At 41.1% G+C, this 27,999-nt stretch overlaps 1 protein-coding gene across 1 annotated transcript in view; it reads right to left on the bottom strand.

Moving 5' to 3' along the window:
- LOC128697810 (uncharacterized) overlaps positions 1 to 27,999 on the bottom strand; it is a 136,177-nt gene that overhangs the window by 70,167 nt on the left and 38,011 nt on the right. The window contains exons 4-5 of the mRNA XM_070099479.1: positions 24,749 to 24,902; positions 5,253 to 5,502 (exon numbers count right to left, since the gene is read on the bottom strand). Coding sequence (XP_069955580.1) covers positions 5,253 to 5,502; positions 24,749 to 24,902 — 404 coding nt within the window. The remainder of the gene's footprint in view (positions 1 to 5,252; positions 5,503 to 24,748; positions 24,903 to 27,999) is intronic.

Below are 27,999 nucleotides of genomic sequence, written 5' to 3' on the forward strand. Positions count from 1 at the left end.
ATTACAGGTGGTTGTTGTGTTTGATGAGAAGTATGGTTAGGAAAGGAAGGCTATCATTAACTTTCTCTTTAAGGGTGAATGGACTGGATGGCTCCACACCTTTGGGACTGTTCGAGGTTGAGCAATCTTTAGGGGGCGATGACTAGAATATTGTTCACATAGAGAAGCCATATAGCCATTTTGGGGATGGTTGTCTGCACTGTATAACCCTTGTGGTTTAGTGCTACTTTTTATTATAATATGTTTGTGAAGCTTTTGTCCTCTAATGATTCCATTTACAGATTCACTAGAATGGCACTTGATTGGTGACTCCTTGACCATACTGAATTTCTGCCAATAAAAGGGTCTGACAGAGTTCAGTTCAACAAAATTTTGGTAAGTCACAGGGAGCTCCATGTCTGGCCTACACTTGCAGTGTAATAAATCAATGACTTGGTTAGTGGAGACTAGTGAAGAGGGAGGTCATGTCTAGGCTAATTTCCTACTTTTGATGTAGATGTCCTTTTATATTGTTAAATTTACTGAGTGACAAAGAAATTAGTTACTCATAAAACTGAGTAATTTGGTCATGTGTTTTACCAAAACATCTGCCAGAGCATAAGGTGCAGTGCATAGCAAGTGTCCAAGAGACCAATAACATCTGCATAAGCAGTGCATTTCATGCCCTGGCAGGCATTTGGCAAAATTCATGACCAAATTGTTTGGCTCTTATCAACACCTAGCTAAATTCCCTCAGTGGCAATGTTAGATGTTGATAAGAGCCAAACAATTTGGTCATGAGTTTTGCCAAATGCCTGCCAGGGCATGAGATGCACTGCTGATGCAGATGGTATGGTTCTCATGGATGCTTGCTAAGTACTGCACCTTATGCTGTGGCAGATGTTTTGGTAAAACATATGACCAAATTACTCAGCTTTATTAGTAACTAACGTCTTTGCCACTGTGAATTTGCTTAAAATAAAAAGATATCTACATCAAAAGCAGGAAATTAGTCTAAACATGACTTCCCTCTTCACTAATCAACACTAACCAAGTCATTGATTTATTACACGCAAGTTTAGGCCAGACATGGACCTCTCTGTGACTTGCCAAGATTTCAATGATGCCTGTTAAAATACACAAACAACCTGCACCCAGGAGAGAGGAGCTTATAATGACATATCAGTCTGACTTGGACCATTTACAGTCACACTAACAGGAAGGAGAGGAGGAGCCAGTAGTATATATAAGCAAGTTGGCAAGGATGGGACAAGAGGTACGAGGAATAGTGGTAAAGGTAAAGCAAGGAGAGAAGTTGGTGGGACAAAAAAATAGAAAAAAAAGGAGGCAAGAGAGAGGGTAGGAGCTAAAGGGAGCAGGGAAGATAGTAGTGTTGGAGTCAGTCAAAGGCCAAAAAAGAGGAGCACTGCAGGAGGGGTAAGACCAGAAACACAGGGGGTGGAAAAAGTAAAGGATAAAACACCCAAGGCAGAAGAAAGGAAACCCACAACAAGAGAAAGGAAAGGAGAAGAGGTAGAAAGAGGAGAAAAAAAAGAATCGGGTTGTCATGCATGTTCTGAAGTTTGGAGCATTTGACAGTGTAATGGGAAAGGAAGGCATCTACAGAGACAAAACCAGAACTAAGGTTCATAAAAGGAAAATTGTGTATAAGAGAGGATTCAACAAGATGACGACTTTCAAAGTTAGAAGTAGGGTAGACAGTTTTAGCAGAAGACCAGTCAGTAGGATGACTGCGATCTCTAACATGACAAAAAAGAGCATTGTTGGTGTTGGGAAGCCTAACACTACTCTTGTGCTCCTTGAGTCTGTCAGAAAGAGAATGACCAATTTCAACAAAGTACTGAAGAGGACAAGAGGAACATGAAATAGAGTAGACACCGGGGCATCTATAGTGGGAGGAGAGATATGAACAAGATTAATGTGAAGGGTGTATTGCAAGCCTATGCACAGTGGCAAGTACAGTCACTACTTATGCTCCCTCTCTTTCTCCGTGCTCTCCACATTTGTGACCCTCGGTTCCTTGAATTGGAAATTTCCACTTTTCGTAATTCATTCTCTCGCCTTGGCTACTCTTCGCATTTCATAAACTCTGCCTTTTCACATGCTAAACAGACTTTCTTTTCTCCCAAACTCTTTACTCCTGGGACATCTATTCTCTATCTTCCAGTCTTTCTAATCTCAACAACTCTCTCCGTTCCTTCGACATCAAACTTACTTTTCGCCAGACTAGCACCCTTCACACTAATCTTGTTCATACCTCTCCTCCCGCTATAGATGCCCCAGTGTCTACTCTGTTCCTCTTGTCCTTTTCAGTACCTGGGTGAAATTGGCCGTTCTCTTTTTGACAGACTCAACGAGCACAAAAGAAGTGTTAGGCTTGCTGACACCAATGCTCTTTTCTGTCATGTTAGAGATCACTGTCATCCTATTGACTGGTCTGCTTAAACTGTCTACCCTACTTCCAACTTTTAAAGTTGCCATCTTGTTGAATCCTCTTTTATACACAACTTGTATGAACCTTAGTCCTAGCTTGTCTCTATAGATGCCTTCCTTTCCCATTACATTGTCAAATGCTCCAAACTTCAGAACACACATGACTTAACCGGATTCTTTTTTCTCCTCTTTCTACCTCTTCTCTTTTCCTTCTTCTTGCTTTGGATTCCCTTTCTTCTGCCTTGGGTGTTTTATCCTTTACTTTTTCCACCTCCTGTGTTTTTGGTCTTGTCCCTTGTGGGCTCTTAGCTCTCCTGCAGCGCTCCTCTTTCTTGGCCTTTGACTCCACCACCACTACTACTACTTCATTCCCTACTGCTTTTGGCTCCTACCTTCTCTCTTTTTTGTCCCACCAACCTCTCTACCTACTTCACACTACCACTTCTACTTCCACTACCAGCTTTACCTCTACCACTATTCCTCCTACCTCTCTTTACCTGTTCCTGCCAACTTGCCTATATATACTGGCTCCTCTCCTTCCTGTTAGTGTGACTTTGTAAATGGGCCATGTAGGACCGCAACATTGTTGTGAGCTCCTCTCTCCTGTGTACTGGTTATTTGTGTATTGTTCCAGTCACAGCATTATGCCTTTTTGTTCTTTATACCTGTTAAAGATAAACTGACATGGTCATGCATTTCCCAGTGCCATACTGGTGAATCTACATTGACTTACTAGTGGACAAAAGATTCACCAATGTCCCCAAAGTGTTTCCCTTTCTAGTTAGGCCCCTTTCCTGTCAAGCTCTGCCCTCCTTTGTGGTTAGGCCTTGTTCCTTTTATGTCCTAAGCTCCCCCCCCCTTTTTTTTATAAGCCTTATCCTTTTCCAACTAAGCTCCACCTATCTGACCATGGCCTGCCCCTTTCTTGTCAAGCCCTACCCATCTGACTAGGCCCTTCCCTTTTCTTGGCAAACCCCACCCCTTTCTGGTTAAGCTCTATATCTGACCATGGCCTACCCCTTGTCAAGCCCCACCCATTTGGTTAATACCCCTATCTGATTCTCGTCTCTCTAACCTAGGCATGCCGCAACCCCTTGAAAGAATATAGGACTTGGAAACTAAAGATCAAAATATGTTAGTTACTCATGTTTATTATCCTGTTTTGAGGTAAACCTCACTGAATAGTCTTGCTGTTAAACAAGGGATCAAGCCTTTTCTAATTATTGTGCTGAATGGCCACCCTGAATAAATAAAAGTTTGTCCTGCAAAGTGTGTGTTCATACCCATACCCGTTTCCATTATGCCTGAATGACCACTGATTTTATTTCCCTATATCACTGGTAGAATATACTGACTATGTTGGTTAAGACAATGTGCAGTTCAAGGTATCATGAGATGGTTTGACCACAGGGATTTTATCTCGACTCACACATTGCAGTCCAGATTTTATCAATTAATAAAGTTCCTGTTGACTATAAATTAATAAAGTCCCCTGGTGGACCAAACTTCTCAATAAATGCCATAAACTGCAATTGTCCATCGCCATTCCACTTACACTAAAAAAAAAAAAAAAGACTATTCCCACTTTTTCTATATTAAAGGGAAATCTAACCCCACATATCTATTGACAGGATAGTCCTGACATACATTTTACAATAAACTAGGGAACCCTAACACCTGGAAGGTCCTCATAACTCCCTCCTCAGATCATCATGGTAATCCAACAACTACAAAGACCTTTTAAATCCTCACTGCCTTAAGGTAGCCCAACAACTGGAAGGACCTATTACCTCCCAATATCCTTAACTGGATGAACCTGTTACCTCCCACTATCCTTAATTGGAAGAATCTATTTCTTTTATTATAACACATCAGCCATTTCCTACCAAGGCAGGGTGGCTCGAAAAAGGAAAACTTTCATCATTCACTCCATCACTCTTGCCAGAGGCATGCTTACACTACTAGTTATAAAACTGCAATATTAACACCCTTCCTTCAGAATGCAGGCACTGTACTTCCTGTCTCCAGGACTCAAGTCTGGTTTTCCTGAATCCCTTCATAAATGTTACCTTGCTCACACTCCAACAGCACATAAAGTCCTAAAAGCCATTTGTCTCCATTCCCTCCTAACACACACATGCTTGATGGAAGTCCAAGCCCTCTCACACAAAAACCAACTTTACTCCCTCCCTCCAACCTTTCCTAGGCTAACCCCTATCCCACCTTCCCTCCACTACAGATTTATACACTCTCAAAGTCATATTTCGTTCCATTCTCTCTATATGTCTGAACCACCTCAATAACCCCTCCTCAGCCCTATGGATAACAGTTTTTGTAATCCTGCACCTCCTCCTAATCTCCAAACTACGGATTCTCTGCATTATATTCACACCACACATTGCCCTCAGACATGACATCTCCACTGCCTCCAGCCTTCTCCTTGTATCCCAATATCCTTAATTGGAAGAACCTATTACCTCCCAACATCCTTAACTGGAAGGACCTATTACCTCCCAACATAACTGGAAGAACCTATTACCTCCCAACATCCTTAACTGGAAGGACCTATCACCTCCCAACATCCCTAACAAGGGAACCCTCAACACCTGGAAGGACCTATTTACTCCCCCTTTACCCCTATCTTTAATGTACCTCAGTAGCTGGAAGGACCTATGAACTCATATTCTTAAGAGTGTCCCAGCTGAAAAGTCCTAATAACTCCTAACATCCTAGCAAAGGGAACCTCAACAGCTGAAAGGACCTGTCAGTTCCTTTCTTACATCCTTAATAACAATAACAAATCAAGGGTCGCTACGTACTCACAACCTTGACAGTAACATCAGCATCTTGAAGCTTGACATCGCTGAGGATGGGTAGGACGTCATCGATGATGGCCGCTCGCTCCAACTTGTCAAGTATCCGCTCTATGCAGCCCAGGACAGTGAGACAGAGAGCCACATCTGTTGGGTTCTGTTCATATATTGCCTTTGTCCTGGGCAGTACAGTCTTCTTGATGGCCTCTGAGTCGAGGTACTCAGAGGCGTTGGTTGCTGCCACTACTGCTGCCACCTGGTGGCACAGAAAACCAATGAGGCTACTTATGCTTTACTCCAATCACCATATTAATCACTATAGCAATAGTATTAGATGTCCTGTTGTCAACTGTGTAATATTTGTGTAGTATATAGATTCCTAATACAATTATAGCGAGGCTCCCTTGCTAGCCATGACATCACGTCCTCCCATGAACCAGCGAGTTAGCCCAGAGGTCTCTCCCTCACTCTTCAAACAGGCATAGAAGATAGTGGACAGGCAGGCCTGGGTCCTCTCTCAAGTATCCATAACATGTCTCCAAAACAGTCTACAAATGTATACATTCACCCTTCTACCCCTCAATGAGCCCCACAAACTGTACCTCGATTGGTAGCGCACTCAGGTCACACACTGAGGTCCGTGGTTTGATCCCCGGCACAAGTGGAAACAAGACTTGTTTCCTTAAGACACCTGCTGTCCCTGTTCACCTATCAGTAAAATAGGTACCTGGGTGTTAGTCGACTGGTGTGGGTTGCATCCAGGGGCCAAAATTGACCTAATTTGCCTGAAATGCTCTGCATAACAAGGGGCTTTCTATATAATAGTATGTCATTGATGTCAGCTAGGCATGTACTTGTAGAAATAAAGATTATTATTATTATTATATTTGGGGGAAAGGGAAAGGGTAGGGTGCAAAACCTGTAGAAGTCATGTAGCACCTGGGGAAAATGGAAGGCAGTCAGGTTCAATTCTTTGATCAAAAGCCCTCAACAGCATCAAGGACCCTCCCTTCATGCCAATGAAGTGAGAAGAGGCCAGAAATATATACAAGAAGCTGGGGAGTGGTGGAACAGTAGAGGAAGGGAAATAATTGTGGTGGAGATAGGAGGGTCATTATATAAAATAAGTCTTCAAAAGTGGGTTGGTTCATTGATGGTCTTGATCTAATGAGCTGGACATGACCTACCCTTCCTTGGATCAAAAGTGCCACCCATTTTTCCTAAGCACTGTATGGCCCATACAAGTTTAGCATTTACCCATGAATTTAATAATTTCTTTGGATCAAACCTGATTACCTCAGATTCCCCAAGTGTTGTATGACCAATATGAGTTTAGCACCCCCCTATTGCTATAATATACACAAAGTGAATCTTGCATCACATGAAGCCAGAAGATATGATTCAAGTTTTGCAAACACAACTCAGAAAGTACAGTAGTCCTTCTGTATCTGTGGGTGGTACGTTCCAAGACCTACTGCAGATACCTGAAAGAGTGAGCCGTAGTGAATTCTGTATGTCATTTTTTGTTTACATACCTAGGAAAAAGTTTAATTGATAAATTACTCACAGCTGGTCAGGAATTAGCACTTTTTCACTGATGGGAAGTACTTCACAGCTTCTCTTAGGCTTTGAATCATTAGTTTTGTGCTTTGGAGCCATTATTAAGGAAAATTAAGATTATCTTTGGGCCACAGATAACTGAAACTGCAGAAATGGGAGTTCTACTGTACCCTCAAGGTAAATGTCTTGATACCAATGAAGGGCGTTTGATTCAGGGAACTGACCTATCATCCACTTCCTTAGATTAAACCTTATGTCCACCATTCCTGACTCCCCAAGTGTTTACCACTGCCCCATAAATATAATGCAGAAAAAAATATTTTAATGAGTCAAAAGATTTTAAAAAGATAAAATTTTTTAACAAGTTTATTAATCCCACTTTAATATTCCTCTATAATCTCATGTATCCCCTTCAAGGTAGGTCCTTGAGTGAAGGGTCTCTTGATCCAAGAAATTGGAGCTATACTCCCATTCCTTGGATCAAACCTAATTGCAACTACTTAGAGTAAAAAAAAAACATGGTGTTCTAGAGCTCGATCACTTGTGCACTCAGCTCATACACTGAGGTTCGGAGTTCGAATCTCTGGTACGACTGGATAATATTAGGACGTGTTTCTATAAGACACCTGCTGTCCCTGTTCACCCATCAGTATAAAATGAGTACCTGGGTGTTAGTCGACTGGTGTGGGTCGCATCCTGGGACAAAACTGACCTAATTTGCCTAAAATGCTCTGCAAAACAAGTGGCTTTCTATATAGTAGTTATGTCATTGATGTCAGCTAGGCCTGTATACCTTGTACATGCATGTACTTGTAGAAATAAAGATATTATAAATATATTATTATTATTATAATTGTGGAGTCCCTTCTAAATGACAGTTTGTCATAAATTTACAATTTTATAGAGGCTGTAGTACCTCTACTCCTCACTCCCTCACTTCACCTCACCTCACTTCACCTCACCTCACCTCACTTCACCTCACCTCACCTCACTTCACCTCACCTCACTTCACCTCACCTCACCTCACCTCACTTCACCTCACCTCACCTCACTTCACCTCACCTCACCTCACCTCACTTCACCTCACCTCACTTCACCTCACCTCACCTCCCCTGCATCTCTTCTCCAGCACTAGCACACTAAGGGACTTGCTAATGGTTGCCAACCATCAGCAGACTGAGGTTTAGGGTGATATAAACCCTGTTGGTGGCCTGGTGGCCTGGTGGCTAAAGCTCCCGCTTCACACACAGAGGGCCCGGGTTCGATTCCCGGCGGGTGGAAACATTTCGACACGTTTCCTTACACCTGTTGTCCTGTTCACCTAGCAGCAAATAGGTACCTGGGTGTTAGTCGACTGGTGTGGGTCGCATCCTGGGGGACAAGATTAAGGACCCCAATGGAAATAAGTTAGACAGTCCTCGATGACGCACTGAATTTCTTGGGTTATCCTGGGTGGCTAACCCTCCAGGGTTAAAAATCCGAACGAAATCTTATCTTATCTTATCTCTTATCTGTAACGTGTTGTGTAGCCTGGCAGTGATGGAAGGCTAACTACATACACACTACCACACACCTGGATTTTTATACCCCACTCCCTACCCCTGTATCTCACACCCTACCCCTGTATCCCACTCTCTATCCCTTTATCTCACTCCTTACCTCTTTATCTCACTCCTTACCCCTTTATCCCCCTACCCCTTTATCTCACTCCCTATCTTAATCTTGACAAATAATATGAAGTGTGAGATTTAATGCCAAAAAATATGGTACAAATTCTAAGTTATGTTAAAAACTAAGTACTAAACCTGTATGGGTCATACAGCATTAGGTAAGGAATGCAATACAAATACGGGTAAAGGCTTTCGTGCCAACAATTACATTACGTATTTACAAAAACAAAAGCAGGAAATAAAGCTAATACCACATACTTTTGTTGAACAAGTACTATCACCAAGAACTGTGGTGATGTTTAACAAATCTATTAAAATCAAAATGTTCCCAAACATGCTTAAATTAGATAATGTATTATTATGCCATGCCAAGAAAGTGGACACTCGTCTGAAATCAATAACTACAAGTCAGTTTCTAACTTGACACTACTGTACTATCTAAAATACAGTATTTGAAATATACACAAGCAGTTGATAAGTAAGACACACTTGCAACACTTGGGTATATTTACTGCTGAAACATATTGCTTGCCCAAACGGCTGCTTCTTCAGCAGACACCTGTGTGTTGCAGGTATGTCTTATTCATCCACCTGTCAGTAATGTATACAGGAGGGCCCTGCTTATACAGCAGGTTAGGTTCCAGGCTACTGCTGCAAAGCGAAAATCGCTATAAAGTGAAACAGTCTGAATATGTGAAGAATGGGTATAACTGAAAACCACTGCATTAGTGAAATGCTGTAAAGCGAAGCGCCATAAAACGGAGCCCCACCTGTTCCAGTAATAATAATATACACAATTTATGCATTCATAACAATAAATATCCAATAAGCCTCTTTACTGATCTCACAAAAGTTTTTGATACAATAGACCACAAATCCTACTTAAACTAGATTATTACGCTATAAAAGTCTTACCTCAATGACAGACTCCAAGTTACAGTAAATGACACCCCATCCAGCACCCAAGAAAATTTTCAAAACGGTGGGCAATCGGCTATCTCAAAGCCCTCCCACTGCAGAAATTCTAGCACTGTCCCTGTATACCATAACCAACACTACTTTGCACTGTTTAATCCACCCTCACCTCATCTATGATGTATGTGAATGGGGCTCTACAACAGCAAACCATGTATAACCAGTTATAATGCAACAAAACTTATTAGAATAATCATACAATCTAATTCTGGAAAACACCCCTTCCCAATCTTGTTCAAAGATTGAAACTTACTTTGTCAAATATTACACATACAGAATACTCAATACAAATATTAACCCTGAGCCAAAACAATTCCTGGAGAGCAAAGCACTAGAAATAAGTATCTTAGTATTCCATGTGTAAGACTTTCTGAATGAACACTCCATGCAAATCAAAGGATGCAACCCACACCAATCAACTAACACCCAGGTACCCATTTTACTGATGGGTGAACAGGGGCAGCAGGTGTCTTAATGGAAACACGTCCTAATGTTTTTCAGCCATAAACACTTACCATATCAGTAGTAGCTTACAAAACTAGTTTAACCGTTATCTCCTCATTGTAATTAAAGCATCTTATGTACAGAAACTGGTCATGCTGAATTGTTCCATTAATTACACATTATAATCCTTATCCAAATACCTGTACTAGTATTAACTATTTTGTACTTATTAATTTTAGTCCTCCCCAAATGCTTCACATTTTTTAGAATGTACAAAAACTTTAGCTCCAGAGCTGAATCTTCACTCTAATTCTTGAAAATAACACTGGATCCTGACTTTGATATTTATGAAGAAGCACTAAACTAAGGACAGCAGTTACAGAACACTGTAAATGTAACTGTAATATTTAGTTAAAACTGAAAGTCAACAATATAGTCGTTAATGATTGTCATTACTTTTTTTAATGCAACGGGAGTCTCTAACCAACATAGGGTAACCACCCCACCCTCAATACAAAAAGCACATTCATCTGCTGCTGTCGTGCCAGGAGTGTGTTGACATCACAATTCAGATTACCCACCGACTGCAACATTCCCACCCCCCATGACTAGACCCATTTCTGCATAGAGTATCTAAACAGGCTGAGCTGGACACGAAGGATGTCAAAGAGGTAGCTCGACTGGTAGCGGACTCAGCTCACACACTGAGGTCTGTGGTTCAATCCCCGGTACGGCTGGAAACATTAAGACGCGTTTCCTTAACACACCTGCTGTCCATTTTCACCTATCAGTAAATAGGTACCTGGATGTTAGTTGACTGGTGGGGGTTGCATCCTGGGGACAAAATTGACCTAACTGCCCAAAATGCTCTGCATAACAAAGGGCTTTCTGTATAGTAGTATGTCACTGATGTCAGCTTTGGGCTGTATATGTTGTACATGTACTTGTAGAAATAAAGATTATTATTTTTTTTTTTTAACAAGTTGGCTGTCTCCCACCGAGGCAGGGTGACCCAAAAAGAAAGAAAATCCCCAAAAAGAAAATACTTTCATCATCATTCAACACTTTCACCTCACTTACACATAATCACTGTTTTTGCAGAGGTGCTCGGAATACAACAGCTTAGAAGCATATATGTATAAAGATACACAACATATCCCTCCAAACTGCCAATATCCCAAACCCCTCCTTTAAAGTGCAGGCATTGCACTTCCCATTTCCAGGACTCAAGCCCAGCTATATAAAAATAACTGGTATCCCTGAATCCCTTCACTAAATATTACCCTGCTCACACTCCAACAGCTTGTCAGGTTCCAAATACCATTCATCTCCATTCACTCCTATCTAACACACTCACGCAGCACGCTTGCTGGAAGTCCAAGCCCCTCGCCCATGAAACCTCCTTTACCCCCTCCCTCCAACCTTTTCGAGGACGACCCCTACCCAGCCATCCTTCCCATACGGATTTATACGCTCTCCGTGTCATTCTACTTTGATCCATTCTCTCTAAATGACCAAACCACCTCAACAACCCCTCTTCAGCCCTCTGACTAATACTTTTATTAACTCCACACCTTCTCCTAATTTCCACACTCCAAATTTTCTGCATAATATTTACACCACACATTGCCCTTAGACAGGACATCTCCACTGCCTCCAACTGTCTCCTCGCTGCAGCATTTAAAACCCAAGCTTCACACCCATATAAAAGTGTTGGTACCACTATACTTTCACACATTATTATTATTATTATTATTTGTTACTTATGTGTATCTGTGTTTGTTTCAGCTCTCCAAGAAGATTTAAAGCACTGGATCAGTATATGTATTAAGTGTTCTATAAACATAGTAAGCACAGTAGTAAGTGTGGATATTTTGTACCTGGAGCAGATATGAGCTTCTAAATGGGGACGACATGCTGTCTGGAAAATGACTAAATAATCATTCTAACAGAAGATTTTTGTTGAGTAACAATAGACTTAAAGTGATTGGCTGGCGTAGATCTCCAGTGTGGTAAATGCAAATTAGTGGTGAGTAGTAAAGAGTAGTAAGATATATAGTAGTATATTTTAGAGAGTACGTACATATTCATTGCACATACAGTGGTCCCTCGTTTTTCGTAATTAATCCATTCCTGGAGGAGCTACTATAAACGAAACTTACAATTTGCGAATCAATTTTCCCCATAAGAAATAATGTAAATACAATTAATCCGTTTCTGACACTCAGAAGTATTAAAACAAAAAAATTTTTTACATGAAATATACATGTAGTACATAAACAATACAATGGGAAATGATGAATGAAACATTAACAGCATAACACTTACCTTTATTGGAGATTCTTCTTAGTGTATGGGAGACTGGAGGAGGAGAGAGATTGGATTGTTTACAGTTTGGAAGGGGAATCCCCTTCCAGCAACACCTCAGGTAACAATTGCTTCTCTGGGGTTGCTTCTCTTCTCTGTTTCTTAATGCCACTAGGACCACCTTGAGAGTCACTCTAGTCCTGTCTCGCAAAGTAACTGAGGAGAGAGCTCTGTTTCTGGCGTCTCTTTAATTAAACACTTCCCTAAAATGGTACAAGACTTTGTCACTGTACATATTTCTCACCTTCTTTACCACAGGCTTGGCACTAGGAGCTTTCTTTGGAGCCATGGTAGGTTATTTAGTACTACTTGCAAGCACTAAAATGAGTAGAATATTATGAAATATTTCGTAGGAGCACTTGAGGGGTCCTTCACTCACTGGTAAACAATGCCAGACTGGCTTGGTAGGAAAGCCTCCCCGGCTCACACCGTGCGTAAGCGTCCTGAACGAACTATTATTCGCGAGTCAACCTATGAAAAGCGAGTCCATGTTTATACGAAAATACCCCTATGATTGGCGAAATTTACGATTGCCGAGAACTACAAAAAGCGAGGGACCACTGTACATGCATCTACTTCCTCCAAACTTCCTTCCTCCAATATGATAATCAGTCATTGCCTACACTTTTTATTACTCTCATCACCTTGCTCTTTTTTAAGTTCACTTTTAATTTCCTACTGTTACACTCCCTCCCAATTTCGTCACCATCCTTTGTAACTTGTCTTCAGAATCTCCCAAAAGAGCATGATTAAAATTACTATTATATTTATGGGAAGTGCTAAATCCGTATGGGTCATACAGCGCTTGGTATGAGAGAGAACCTCCCTTGGAGAGTAGTCCTACAATTATTGATACAAATTAGCATCTGACAGAGAATATATAATTTAAATGAGGAGCATAATTGTGAAAGTGATATTTATCAATCTTGACAAATGTATGAACTTAAGTAGCAATATTAATAAGTCTACACTTTACATGCTCCTTATTCAACAAGTCATCAGGTTTAACACTTCCTTAAGGAGATAATAATTAATGATTATAATTATCTTTGCCCAGTTTGTCATGGCAGCAGTGTTCAGAGTCAGTGAAGGATGGGGAGAGCACCTTCTGCTATACTATCTTGACCTCATCCTCTATACCTTTATGGGTTTAGAGCTTTCCGTGAATAATATCGTGACCCTGGCCCATGGCCGGGCTCCAAGAGTAGTGATTCTCTCGAAACTCACCAAAAGTATACATAGGTATATTATCTAGACAGAAAAAGTGACAGCTAGACTCAAGATTAGTCCTTATCAGATAACTCAATATAAATACAGTACTGCCTTCCATTATTTTTCTCATGCCCTCTCTCTACATTTCTCCCTACCTTCAATTGCATATATTGCTCTGCATCTTAATTTGCCCTACTTGCCTTACTATTTCCTTACATGCACACACACACACACATATATATACAGTGGACCCCCGCATAACGATTACCTCCGAATGCGACCAATTATGTAAGTGTATTTATGTAAGTGCGTTTGTACGTGTATGTTTGGGGGTCTGAAATGGACTAATCTACTTCACAATATTTCTTATGGGAACAAATTCGGTCAGTACTGGCACCTGAACATACTTCTGGAGTGAAAAAATATCGTTAACCGGGGGTCCACTGTATATATACATGTATATGTAGGTAGTAGGTTGGTAGACAGCAACCGCCCAGGGAGGTACTACCGTCCTGCCAAGTGTGTGTAAAACGAAAGCCTGTAATTGTTTTACATGATGGTAGGATTGCTGGTGTCCTTTTTTCTGTCTCGTGAACATGCAAGATTTCAGGTACATCTTGCTACTTCTACTTACACTTAGGTCACACTACACATACATGTACAAGCACATATATACACACCCCTCTGGGTTTTCTTCTATTTTCTTTCTAGTTCTTATTCTTGTTTATTTCCTCTTATCTCCACGGGGAAGTGGAACAGAATTCTTCCTCCGTAAGCCATGCGTGTTGTAAGAGGCAACTAAAATGCCGGGAGCAAGTGGTTAGTAACCCCTTCTCCTGTATATATTACTAAATGTAAAAGGAGAAACTTTCGTTTTTCCTTTTGGGCCACCCCGCCTCGGTGGGATACGGCTGGTGTGTTGAAAGAAAGAATATATATACACCTACCATCCGACTTACGACCGAGTTCGGTTCCGAGAAACCAGTCGTAAGTCGAAATGGTCGTAAGTCGAACTTTACTACTGAATATCAACAAAACATTTTTGCAATGACTTTATTTTATTGTTTGATTTTGGTATTTCATGTTTTACTTTACTTTTTATGCTGTTACTACTGTATTTTATACTGTAAGGTTTAGGATAAACACTGTGTACAACACAAATGGTTGTTTATTTCCCAGAAATTTGGCATAAAATACAGGTCGTAAATCGGATGGTTGATATATCTATATATATATATATATATATATATATATATATCAACAAGTCGGTCGTCTCCCACCGAGGCAGAGTGACCCAAAAAAGAAAGAAAATCCCCAAAAAGAAAATACTTTCATCATCATTCAACACTCACCAAACTCACACACTATCACTGCTTTTGCAGAGGTGCCCAGAATACAACAGTTTAGAAGCATATACGTATAAAGATACACAACATATCCCTCCAAACTGCCAATATCCCAAACCACTCCTTTAAAGTGCAGGCATTGTACTTCCCATTTCCAGGACTCAAGTCCGACTATATGAAAATAACCGGTTTCCCTGAATCCCTTCACTAAATATTACCCTGCTCACACTCCAACAGATCGTCAGGTCCCAAGTATCATTCGTCTCCATTCACTCCTATCTAACACGCTCATGCACGCTTGCTGGAAGTCCAAGCCCCTCGCCCACAAAACCTTCTTTACCCCCTCTTTCCAACCCTTTCGAGGACGACCCCTACCTCTCTTTCCTTCCCCTATAGATTTATATGCTTTCCATGTCATTCTACTTTGATCCATTCTCTCTAAATGACCAAACCACCTCAACAACCCCTCTTCTGCCCTCTGACTAATGCTTTTATTAACTCCACACCTTCTCCTAATTTCCACACTCCGAATTTTCTGCATAATATTTACACCACACATTGCCCTTAGACAGGACATCTCCACTGCCTCCAACCGTCTCCTCGCTGCTGCATTTACCACCCAAGCTTCACATCCATATAAGAGTGTTGGTACTACTATACTTTCATACATTCCCTTCTTTGCCTCCATAGATAACGTTTTTTGACTCCACATATACCTCAACGCACCACTCGCCTTTTTTCCCTCATCAATTCTATGATTAACCTCATCCTTCATAAATCCATCCGCCGACACGTCAACTCCCAAGTATCTGAAAGCATTCACTTCTTCCATACTCCTCCTCCCCAATTTGATATCCAATTTTTCTTTATCTAAATCATTTGATACCCTCATCACCTTACTCTTTTCTATGTTCACTTTCAACTTTCTACCTTTACACACATTCTCAAACTCATCCACTAACCTTTGCAATTTTTCTTTAGAATCTCCCATAAGCACAGTATCATCAGCAAAAAGTAACTGTGTCAATTCCCATTTTGAATTTGATTCCCCATAATTTAATCCCACCCCTCTCCCGAAACACCCTAGCATTTACTTCTTTTACAACCCCATCTATAAATATATTAAACAACCATGGTGACATTACACATCCCTGTCTAAGACCTACTTTTACCGGGAAGTATTCTCCCTCTCTTCTACACACCCTAACCTGAGCCTCACTATCCTCATAAAAACTCTTTACAGCATTTAGTAACTTACCACCTGTTCCATAAACTTGCAACATCTGCCACATTGCTTCTCTATCCACTCTATCATATGCCTTTTCTAAATCCATAAATGCAATAAAAACTTCCCTACCTTTATCTAAATACTGTTCACATATATGCTTCAATGTAAACACTTGATCTACACATCCCCTACCCACTCTGAAGCCTCCTTGCTCATCCGCAATTCTACATTCTGTCTTACCTCTAATTCTTTCAATTATAACCCTACCGTATACTTTTCCTGGTATACTCAGTAAACTTATTCCTCTATAATTTTTACAATCTCTTTTGTCCCCTTTCCCTTTATATAAAGGGACTATACATGCTCTCCGCCAATCCCTAGGTACCTTCCCCTCTTTCATACATTTATTAAACAAAAGTACCAACCACTCCAACACTATATCCCCCCCTGCTTTTAACATTTCTGTCATGATCCCATCAGTTCCAGCTGCTTTACCCCCTTTCATTCTACGTAATGCCTCACGTACCTCCACCACACTTACATTCTGCTCTTCTTCACTCCTAAAAGATGGTATACCTCCCTGGCCAGTGCATGAAATTACCGCCTCCCTTTCTTCCTCAACATTCAAAAGTTCCTCAAAATATTCTTGCCATCTACCTAATACCTCCCTCTCCCCATCTACTAACTCCCCTACTCTGTTTTTAATGGACAAATCCATACTTTCCCTAGGCTTTCTTAACTTGTTTAAGTCACTCCAAAATTTTTTCTTATTTTCATTAAAATTTCTTGACAGTGCCTCTCCCACTCTTTCATCTGCTCTCCTTTTGCACTCTCTCACCACTCTCTTCACCTTTCTTTTACTCTCCATATACTCTGCTCTTCTTATAACACTTCTGCTTTGTAAAAACCTCTCGTAAGCTACCTTTTTCTCTTTTATCACACCCTTTACTTCATCATTCCACCAATCACTCCTCTTTCCTCCTGCCCCCACCCTCCTATAACCACAAACTTCTGCCCCACATTCTAATACTGCATTTTTAAAACTATTCCAACCCTCTTCAACCCCCCCACTACTCATCTTTGCACTAGCCCACCTTTCTGCCAATAGTCGCTTATATCTCGCCCGAACTTCCTCCTCCCTTAGTTTATACACTTTCACCTCCCTCTTACTTGTTGTTGCCACCTTCCTCTTTTCCCATCTACCTCTTACTCTAACTGTAGCTACAACTAAATAATGATCTGATATATCAGTTGCCCCTCTATAAACATGTACATCCTGGAGCCTACCCATCAACCTTTTATCCACCAATACATAATCTAACAAACTACTTTCATTACGTGCTACATCATACCTTGTATATTTATTTATCCTCTTTTTCATAAAATATGTATTACTTATTACCAAATTTCTTTCTACACATAACTTAATTAAAGGCTCCCCATTTACATTTACCCCTGGCACCCCAAATTTACCTACTACTCCCTCCATAACATTTTTACCCACTTTAGCATTGAAATCCCCAACCACCATTACTCTCACACTTGATTCAAAACTCCCCACGCATTCACTCAACATTTCCCAGAATCTCTCTCTCTCCTCTACACTTCTCTCTTCTCCAGGTGCATACACGCTTACTATAACCCACTTTTCACATCCAATCTTTATTTTACTCCACATAATCCTTGAATTTATGCATTTGTAGTCCCTCTTTTCCTGCCATAGCTTATCCTTCAACATTATTGCTACTCCTTCTTTAGCTCTAACTCTATTTGAAACCCCTGACCTAATCCCATTTATTCCTCTCCATTGAAACTCTCCCACCCCCTTCAGCTTTGTTTCACTTAAAGCCAGGACATCCAGTTTCTTCTCATTCATAACATCCACAATCATCTCTTTCTTATCATTTGCACAACATCCACGCACATTCAGACTTCCCACTTTGACAATTTTGTTCTTATTCTTTTTAGTAATCTTTACAGGAAAAGGGGTTACTAGCCCATTGTTCCCGGCATTTATGTGTGATTCTTTATCTTTTAACTCCACGCCTCTTGCCAAGACCCTCGCATTTACTTCTCTTACAACCCCATCTATAAATATATTAAACAACCACGGTGACATCACACATCCTTGTCTAAGGCCTACTTTTACTGGGAAATAATTTCCCTCTTTCCTACATACTCTAACTTGAGCCTCACTATCCTCGTAAAAACTCTTCACTGCTTTCAGTAGCCTACCTCCTACACCATACACCTGCAACATCTGCCACATTGCCCCCCTATCCACCCTGTCATATGCCTTTTCCAAATCCATAAATGCCACAAAGACCTCTTTAGCCTTATCTAAATACTGTTCACTTATATGTTTCACTGTAAATATATATATATATATATATAGATATATATATATATATATATATATATATATATATATATATATATATATATATATATATATATATACAGTGGACCCCCGGTTAACGAACTTTTTTCATTCCAGTAGTATGTTCAGGTGCCAGTACTGACCGAATTTTTTCCCATAAGGAATATTGTGAAGTAGATTAGTCCATTTCAGACCCCCAAACATACACGTACAAACGCACTTACATAAATACACTTACATAATTGGTCGCATTTGGAGGTGATCGTTAAGCGGGGGTCCACTGTATATATATATTTACAGTGAAACATATAAGTGAACAGTATTTAGATAAGGCTAAAGAGGTCTTTGTGGCATTTATGGATTTGGAAAAGGCATATGACAGGGTGGATAGGGGGGCAATGTGGCAGATGTTGCAGGTGTATGGTGTAGGAGGTAGGCTACTGAAAGCAGTGAAGAGTTTTTACGAGGATAGTGAGGCTCAAGTTAGAGTATGTAGGAAAGAGGGAAATTATTTCCCAGTAAAAGTAGGCCTTAGACAAGGATGTGTGATGTCACCGTGGTTGTTTAATATATTTATAGATGGGGTTGTAAGAGAAGTAAATGCGAGGGTCTTGGCAAGAGGCGTGGAGTTAAAAGATAAAGAATCACACATAAAGTGGGGTTGTCACAGTTGCTCTTTGCTGATGACACTGTGCTCTTAGGAGATTCTGAAGAGAGGCTGCAGAGATTGGTGGATGAATTTGGTAGGGTGTGCAAAAGAAGAAAATTAAAAGTGAATACAGGAAAGAGTAAGGTAATGAGGATAACAAAAACATTAGGTGATGAAAGATTGGATATCAGATTGGAGGGAGAGAGTATGGAGGAGGTGAATGTATTCAGATATTTGGGAGTGGACGTGTCAGCGGATGGGTCTATGAAAGATGAGGTGAATCATAGAATTGATGAGGGGAAAAGGGTGAGTGGTGCACTTAGGAGTCTGTGGAGACAAAGAACTTTGTCCTTGGAGGCAAAGAGGGGAATGTATGAGAGTATAGTTTTACCAACGCTCTTAATATGGGTGTGAAGCATGGGTGATGAATGTTGCAGCGAGGAGAAGGCTGGAGGCAGTGGAGATGTCATGTCCGAGGGCAATGTGTGGTGTGAATATAATGCAGAGAGTTCGTAGTTTGGAAGTTAGGAGGAGGTGCGGGATTACCAAAACTGTTGTCCAGAGGGCTGAGGAAAGGTTTGTTGAGGTGGTTCGGACATGTAGAGAGAATGGAGCGAAACAGAGTGACTTCAAGAGTGTATCAGTCTGTAGTGGAAGGAAGGCGGAGTAGGGGTCGGCCTAGGAAAGGTTGGAGGGAGGGGGTAAAGGAGGTTTTGTGTGCAAGGGGCTTGGACTTCCAGCAGGCATACGTGAGCGTGTTTGATAGGAGTGAATGGAGACAAATGGTTTTTAATACTTGACGTGCTGTTGGAGTGTGAGCAAAGTAACATTTATGAAGGGGTTCAGGGAAACCGGCAGGCCGGACTTGAGTCCTGGAGATGGGAAGTACAGTGCCTGCACTCTGAAGGAGGGGTGTTAATGTTGCAGTTTAAAAACTGTAGTGTAGAGCACCCTTCTGGCAAGACAGTGATGGAGTGAATGATGGTGAAAGTTTTTCTTTTTCGGGCCACCCTGCCAGATCTAACGTTAAATCTGACTAGCGATACATTTTAACGCAAAAATTTTGCCTAGACTAGCGCTAAAAAACTCGACCAACACGATTCGTTCTGTCTGAGATGCGTCCACTTGTGGCCAGTGTTTACAAGCCAGCCAGCCACCACGGTCCCATCCAAACATACAATCGGAACATTTCATATTATCACAGCATTTTTAGTGATTGCACCTGCAAAATAAGTCACCATGGGCCCCAAGAAAGCTTCTAGTGCCAACCCTACAGCAAAAAGGGTGAGAATTACTATGGATATGAAGAAAGAGATCATTGCTAAGTATGAAAGTGGAGTGTGTGTCTCCCAGCTGGCCAGGTTGTACACAGAACGCCAATCAACCATCGCTACTATTGTGGCCAAGAGAACGGCAATCAAGGAAGCTGTTCTTGCCAAAGGTGCAACTATGTTTTCGAAACTGAGATCGCAAGTGATAGAAGATGTTGAGAGACTGTTATTGGTGTGGATAAACAAAAAACAGATAGCAGGAGATAGCATCTCTCAAGCGATCATATGTGAAAAGGCTAGGAAGTTGCATGAGGATTTAATTAGAAAAATGCCTGCAACTAGTGGTGATGTGAGTGAATTTATGGCCAGCAAAGGTTGGTTTGAGAGATTTAAGAATCGTAGTGGCATACATAGTGTGATAAGGCATGGTGAGGCTGCCAGTTTGGACCAAAAAGCAGCTGAAAAATATGCGCAGGAATTCAAGGAGTACATAGACAGTGAAGAATTGAAACCTGAACAAGTGTTTAATTGTGACACTGACAATGTTGTGAAACACTTTAGGAATGTCATAAAGGAACGGGAGGTACAGGCCTCTATGGACAGATATGTTGTGCGACAGAGGTCCAGTGACTCTCAAGCTGGTCCTAGTGGCATTAAAAGAAGAAGGGAAGTAACCCCAGAAAAGGACTTGACACCTCAAGTCCTAATGGAAGGGGATTCCCTTTTTTTTTTTTATTATCACACTGGCCGATTCCCACCAAGGCAGGGTGGCCCGAAAAAGAAAAACTTTCCCCTTCTAAACACTAATACCATCCACAGTCTCCCCTCCTCCCTTCCCGTCAATCATGACCAGATCTTCAATAAAGGTAAGTGTCATGTAATTATACATGTCTTCTTCAGTTTGTGTGTATTAAAATTAATATTTCATGTGGTAAAAATTTTTTTTTTCAACACTTTTGGATGTCTTGCACTGATTAATTTGATTTCCATTATTTCTTATGGGGAAAATTAACTCGACTAACGATAATTCTGATTAACGATGAGCTCTCAGGAACGGATTAATATCGTTGGTTGAGGGTCCACTGTATATATGTATGTATATATATATATATATATATATATATATATATATATATATATATATATATATATGTCGTGCCGAATATGTAAAACTGGTCAATTAGCAAGAACTCATTTAAAATTAAGTCCTTTCTAAAATTTTCTCTTATACGTTTAAAGATATATTTTTTTCATTAATGTTAATGTAAAAATTTTTAATTTTGCTCCAAAAGAATCTTGGAAAACTTACCTAACCTTATTATTACAAGAACAATTTATTTTAGCCTAACCCAACTAAATATATTTTAGATTTGCTTACAATAATTTAATACTAAACAAACACAGTGAAATATATTTTTTTCATTAGGTTCAGAATGATTTTGGCGAAATTATTGCATACACAAATTTTCACTTGTCCTATATGGCAAGATGAGCGTTGCTATTTAAGCCAAGATGGCAAGTTCTGCCTATTCGGCACGACATATATATATATATATATATATATATATATATATATATATATATATATATATATATATATATATATATATATATATATATATACACACACACACAGCCTCTCCTCACTTAGCAACTTGTACTCGTTTACCGACGACTCAGACTTACGACAGGCTCTTTGACCAGTATTCATACCTAAATAATTTATGTTAGAGTTGATTTCCTCAATTCTGTTTATTACAATATACAGTACACTACTGTATAGTGTAATAAACAGTGATCCTCACTTACTGATGAGGTCTTAGGAACGGAACTCCGTCATTAAGTGAGGAGAGGCTGTATATATCTTTATACCGACCTATCTCCTCTTACTACTAAAGGAGTGGTGATCATCCTTCCTCACAGGATGAGTGTTGAGTGGGAGAGAGAGCAAGATAATAAGTGGGAGGGAGAGCTAGAGAATGAGTGGGAGGGAGAGCAAGAGAATGAGTGGGAGGGAGAGCAAGAGAATGAGTGGGAGGGAGAGCAAGAGAATGAGTAGGAGGGAGAGCAAGAGAATGAGTGGGAGGGAGAGCAAGAGAATGAGTGGGAGGGAGAGCAAGAGAATGAGTGGGAGGGAGGGCAAGAGAATGAGTGGGAGGGAGAGCAAGAGAATGGGTAGGAGGAGAGCAAGAGAATGAGTGGGAAAGAGAGCAAGAGAATGAGTGGGAGGGAGAGCAAGAGAATGAGTGGGAGGGAGAGCAAGAGAATGAGTGGGAGGGAGAGCAAGAGAATGAGTGGGAGGGAGAGCAAGGGGAAGTCTCAATGAACATGATGGCTACAAAGGCAGATCAATGGGGGAGGGAAGAAGCATCTATTTATACTCCTCTCCCTCCCTCCCTCTCTCTCTCTTTCTCTCTCTCTCCTCTCTCTCTCTCCCCTCTCTCTCCCCCTCTCTCTCCCCCTCTCTCTCCCCCTCTCTCTCCCCTCTCTCTTCCCCCTCTCTCCCCTCTCTCCCCCTCTCTCCCTCTTTCTTCCCCCTCTCTCTCTCCCTCTCTCTCTCCCTCTCCCTCTCTCTCTCTCTCTCTCTCTCTCTCCCTCTCTCTCTCCCTCTCTCTCTCCCTCTCTTTCATTCTAAGACTCACAGCTTCCATCTTAATCACACTCGTCCCCACAGATTACAATTCCGCCACTTAAGAGGTCCCGGAGGCCAGTAAGTTGGCATCTCCCGCTGTCTCTCCTCGTCTCGTCCCAGCAATAAATGCTCCAAGATGGCCAATAAACACGCCAAGAACCAATCACCCCCATCTTCTGGCTACATTTTATAGCCACAAGATTGGTGCTATCTTACAGAAAACCAGGAAAACAATGGAAATAAAAGGAAAAAAATGGGACTGGGTCTACCTGTTGGTCAGATGTGATGAGTGGGATAAAAGAGTCAGAATCACAGCTATCCTTCCATTCTTAAGATCAAACCTTATTACCTTTCATAACCTAGGAACTGCAAGACTCCTATAGGTTGAGCACTTTTCCCCAAAATAAAATAATAATAATAATCATAATAATGCCCATTTCCCTGTATTAAAAACTGACCTACATTCATCATTCACATATTCATACCCACAAGTTACCCATCTTTGCCTATCTGCACCCACCATCACCCACTTCCACCCACCTAAACTATGTAATACAGTTAGACTCCCTATATATATATTCCTTGACAATGATTTGATCATTATCCCAGTGCTTCATACATCAAAGGTACACCTTTACTAAACAATTTTATTCCTCATTCACAAATTTCAATTCATACTTCCCAATTCACTAGACCACAGCCTGTGTATATTTAGATATGTGCTACACAGTGTGCTCTTTGTATCTCTCTCCCTCATGCCCCTGATCTTTAACTGACATGCAAGGTTTAATTACTTCCCTACCCATGCTGCTCCTTTTTTTGTGAGGTAGTTTTAACTCTTAGTCATTTACTCTGATGAGGGTCATACTGTGACCCTTGTGGAGACCAATTTGAGCAAGACACTGTGTGCAGAGGAGACTGTTGTACAATATTTTACCTTGAATCAGCATTATTACATACTTGATAAAGCTAATTTGTGATGAACGTTTCACAATGGAGACTCCTCTGCAACCCGTCCCAAATATACTGTCAGTGCTTTGCCATTTTTCTGGAAACCAATTAGTCTTTTCTTACCCCACGAGTTCTCCATTTTTTAATACGTACTGGTATCTCACAATATCTAAATCCCTGAACCCATACTTACTTATATGCTCTTCGTCCATTGTGCTAGAGTTCAACTGTACAGTAATAACACTCACAACAGCAATCATCTATCTATTCTTCTTACCTCCTGTTCTTATGCCAATCTCCTTGCCGATCCTGGTGGCAACCTGAATGTGCCGACTGAATGCTTTATGTATGATATACTTCTTACCAGGATATCCCTCTTGATTCCTTGTCTCCAGACGAGTTGGTACAACTCTTTACCACTTTTCTCTCTGCACCTGTGCTTGCCACTCTTTACAAAGACAAGACTTACACATGGATACTGCATGGAGAGATGCCCAGCACCTCACTGTGAACACTGCCAAACCATTATCTTAATAGACTCCTATCTATGCAGAATTCACTTCTGACATCTTCAATGTCCTGACATGCCTACTTGAAGTGATATCCTCACCCAGAGTTACACTGTCAATGCAGATTCACTCTTGGGGTTTTTAACAGACACTAACCCACTGCACTAACTCTGACATAAGCTTACACATCCACTAACTCCTAACTCCACTAATTTTTACACATCATGACCTTCAGTGCTGTATGACACATACAATTCTTATTTTAAATATAATAATGCTAATAGCTCACTTGCACCTCCATCACCCACCTGCACTTGCACTGTGGAAGACTCTAGGCCAGAGTAGATGATGGGGAGAATGTCTGTAGTGATATCTTCCTGTGGTGTCTTCTCCAGGATGATATGAATGTTCTCTAACAGCGTCACCGTCGCCTGGATGCTCTTCGGCAGGTTGAACACCACTCTGAAGGAGGAAGAGAGATGCGAGTGAAGGAGGGAGGGTGGTATGAGTGATGGAGTGAAGGAAGGAGACGCAAGTGAAAGAGGAAGGGAGACGAGCGATAGAGAGAGAGGGACAGGTCAGTGTGCCAGGGAGTTACTGAGGAAGAAGAGACATGAATGTAGGAGGGAGTAATTGACTATAAATCCTGGCATTTGCCCCCCCCTTCTCTCTCTCTCTCTCTCTCTCTGTCTCTCTCTCTCTCTCTCTCACACACACACACTCACACACAGAGGAGCTGAGTCTCGACCTCTGCAACCACAAATAGGTGAGTACACACACACACACACACACACACACACACACACACACACACACACACACACAACGTACGTTTAAATAGGTAATTACAAATCAGTACATAAATATACTTAACTAGGGTCCTCCAACCTGGAGTTTACCTGGAGAGAGTTCCGGGGGTCAACGCCCCCGTGGCCCGGTCTGTGACCAGGCCTCCTGGTGGATCAGAGCCTGATCAACCAGGCTGTTGCTGCTGGCTGCACGCAAACCAACGTACGAGCCACAGCCCGGCTGGTCAGGAACCGACTTTAGGTGCTTGTCCAGTGCCAGCTTGAAGACTGCCAGGGGTCTGTTGGTAATCCCCCTTATGTATGCTGGGAGGCAGTTGAACAGTCTCGGGCCCCTGACACTTATTGTATGGTCTCTTAACGTGCTAGTGACACCCCTGCTTTTCATTGGGGGGATGGTGCATCGTCTGCCAAGTCTTTTGCTTTCATAGTGAGTGATTTTCGTGTGCAAGTTCGGTACTAGTCCCTCTAGGATTTTCCAGGTGTATATAATCATGCATCTCTCCCGCCTGCATTCCAGGGAATACAGGTTTAGGAACCTCAAGCACTCCTAGTAATTGAGGTGTTTTATCTCCGTTATGCGCGCCATGAAGGTTCTCTGTACATTTTCTAGGTCAGCAATTTCACCTGCCTTGAAAGGTGCTGTTAGTGTGCAGCAATATTCCAGCCTAGATAGAACAAGTGACCTGAAGAGTGTCATCATGGGCTTGGCCTCCCTAGTTTTGAAGGTTCTCATTATCCATCCTGTCATTTTTCTAGCAGATGCGATTGATACAATGTTATGGTCCTTGAAGGTGAGATCCTCCGACATGATCACTCCCAGGTCTTTGACGTTGGTGTTTCGCTCTATTTTGTGGCCAGAATTTGTTTTGTACTCTGATGAAGATTTAATTTCCTCGTGTTTACCATATCTGAGTAATTGAAATTTCTCATCGTTGAACTTCATATTGTTTTCTGCAGCCCACTGAAAGATTTGGTTGATGTCCGCCTGGAGCCTTGCAGTGTCTGCAATGGAAGACACTGTCATGCAGATTCGGGTGTCATCTGCAAAGGAAGACACAGTGCTGTGGCTGACATCCTTGTCTATGTCGGATATGAGGATGAGGAACAAGATGGGAGCGAGTACTGTGCCTTGTGGAACAGAGCTTTTCACCGTAGCTGCCTCGGACTTTACTCTGTTGACGACTACTCTCTGTGTTCTGTTAGTGAGGAAATTATAGATCCATCGACCGACTTTTCCTGTTATTCCTTTAGCACGCATTTTGTGTGCTATTACACCATGGTCACACTTGTCGAAGGCTTTTGCAAAGTCTGTATATATTACATCTGCATTCTTTTGGTCTTGTCGTAGTGATCCAACAGTTGAGACAGACAGGAGTGACCTGTTCTAAACCCATGTTGCCCTGGGTTGTGTAAGTATTGGCCTATTTTTCTATATAAAAAAATAATCACCAGGAAGAAATACTTGTTTACACAAGGAGAATAAAATTCACAATATCATGGCTGAAAGAAGTCACAAAAACTTCACAGCTGGGAGAGGACACGCCAGGAGCTGTGACTCGACCGCTGCAACCACAATTAGGCGAGTACATGAAATGTAATGCTATGGAGTGTGTAAGAAAATGATATATGTTGTAAAAGAAGCTTTTACTGAGACAATGTTTTGCCTCTGTGTAGAGCTTTATCAAAGTGTGACTTGATAAAGCTCTGCACAGAGCAACATATGAATTAATAAAGCTCTACAGTGTAAAACATATCTTGATAAAGCTCTAAACAGTGTGAAACATGACTTGATAAAGCTCTACACAGAGCTAAACATAACTTGATAATAATTACACAAAACAAAACCATGACTTGATAAAGCTCTACACACAGCAAAACAAGACTTGATAAAGCTCTACACACAGCAAAACTTGATAAAGCTCTACACACAGCAAAACTTGATTAAGCTCTACACACAGAAAACTTGATAAAGCCCTACACACAGCAAAACTTAATAAAGCTGTACACAAAGCAAAACAAGACTTGATAAAGCTCTTCACACAGCAAAACAAGACGATAAAGCTCTACACAGAGCAAAACAAGACCTGATAAAGCTCTACACAGCAAAACAAGACTTGATAAAGCTCTACACAGAGCAAAACAAGACTTGATAAAGCTCTACACAGAGCAAAAGAAGACTTGATAAAGCTCTACACACAGCAAAACTTGATAAAGCTCTATACACAGCAAAACTTGATTAAGCTCTACACACAGAAAACTTGATAAAGCTCTACACAGAGCAAAACAAGACCTGATAAAGCTCTACACAGCAAAACAAGACTTGATAAAGCTCTACACAGAGCAAAACAAAACTTGATAAAGCTCTACACAGAGCAAAACAAGACTTGATAAAGCTCTACACAGAGCAAAACAAGACTTGATAAAGCTCTACACAGAGCAAAACGTTGTCCCAACTACACAGAGCAAAACGTTGTCCCAACAAAAGATGTACAACAATGTATGTTTCTCCACACATGTAACCAAGTCTGGGAGCCTCCCCCCCCCACCCCTCTTACTGTAAACAACTTTTGTTCCCACTATGTAACTATCACATAGAACAGACCAGCAGCACACTCCTGGTGTATCCAATTTTTTCTACCAAAAAAATATGCATGCTTGTGAATGCAAAAATTACATGAAAATTTAAAGGTCTCGCTTCACACGGCGAGGGACCTGGGTTCGATTCCCAGCCAGAGTAGAAACACTGGGCG

Source organism: Cherax quadricarinatus, chromosome 68 (genome assembly GCF_038502225.1).
Source record: "Cherax quadricarinatus isolate ZL_2023a chromosome 68, ASM3850222v1, whole genome shotgun sequence".
In the NCBI taxonomy this organism is placed as follows: Eukaryota; Metazoa; Arthropoda; class Malacostraca; order Decapoda; family Parastacidae; genus Cherax; species Cherax quadricarinatus.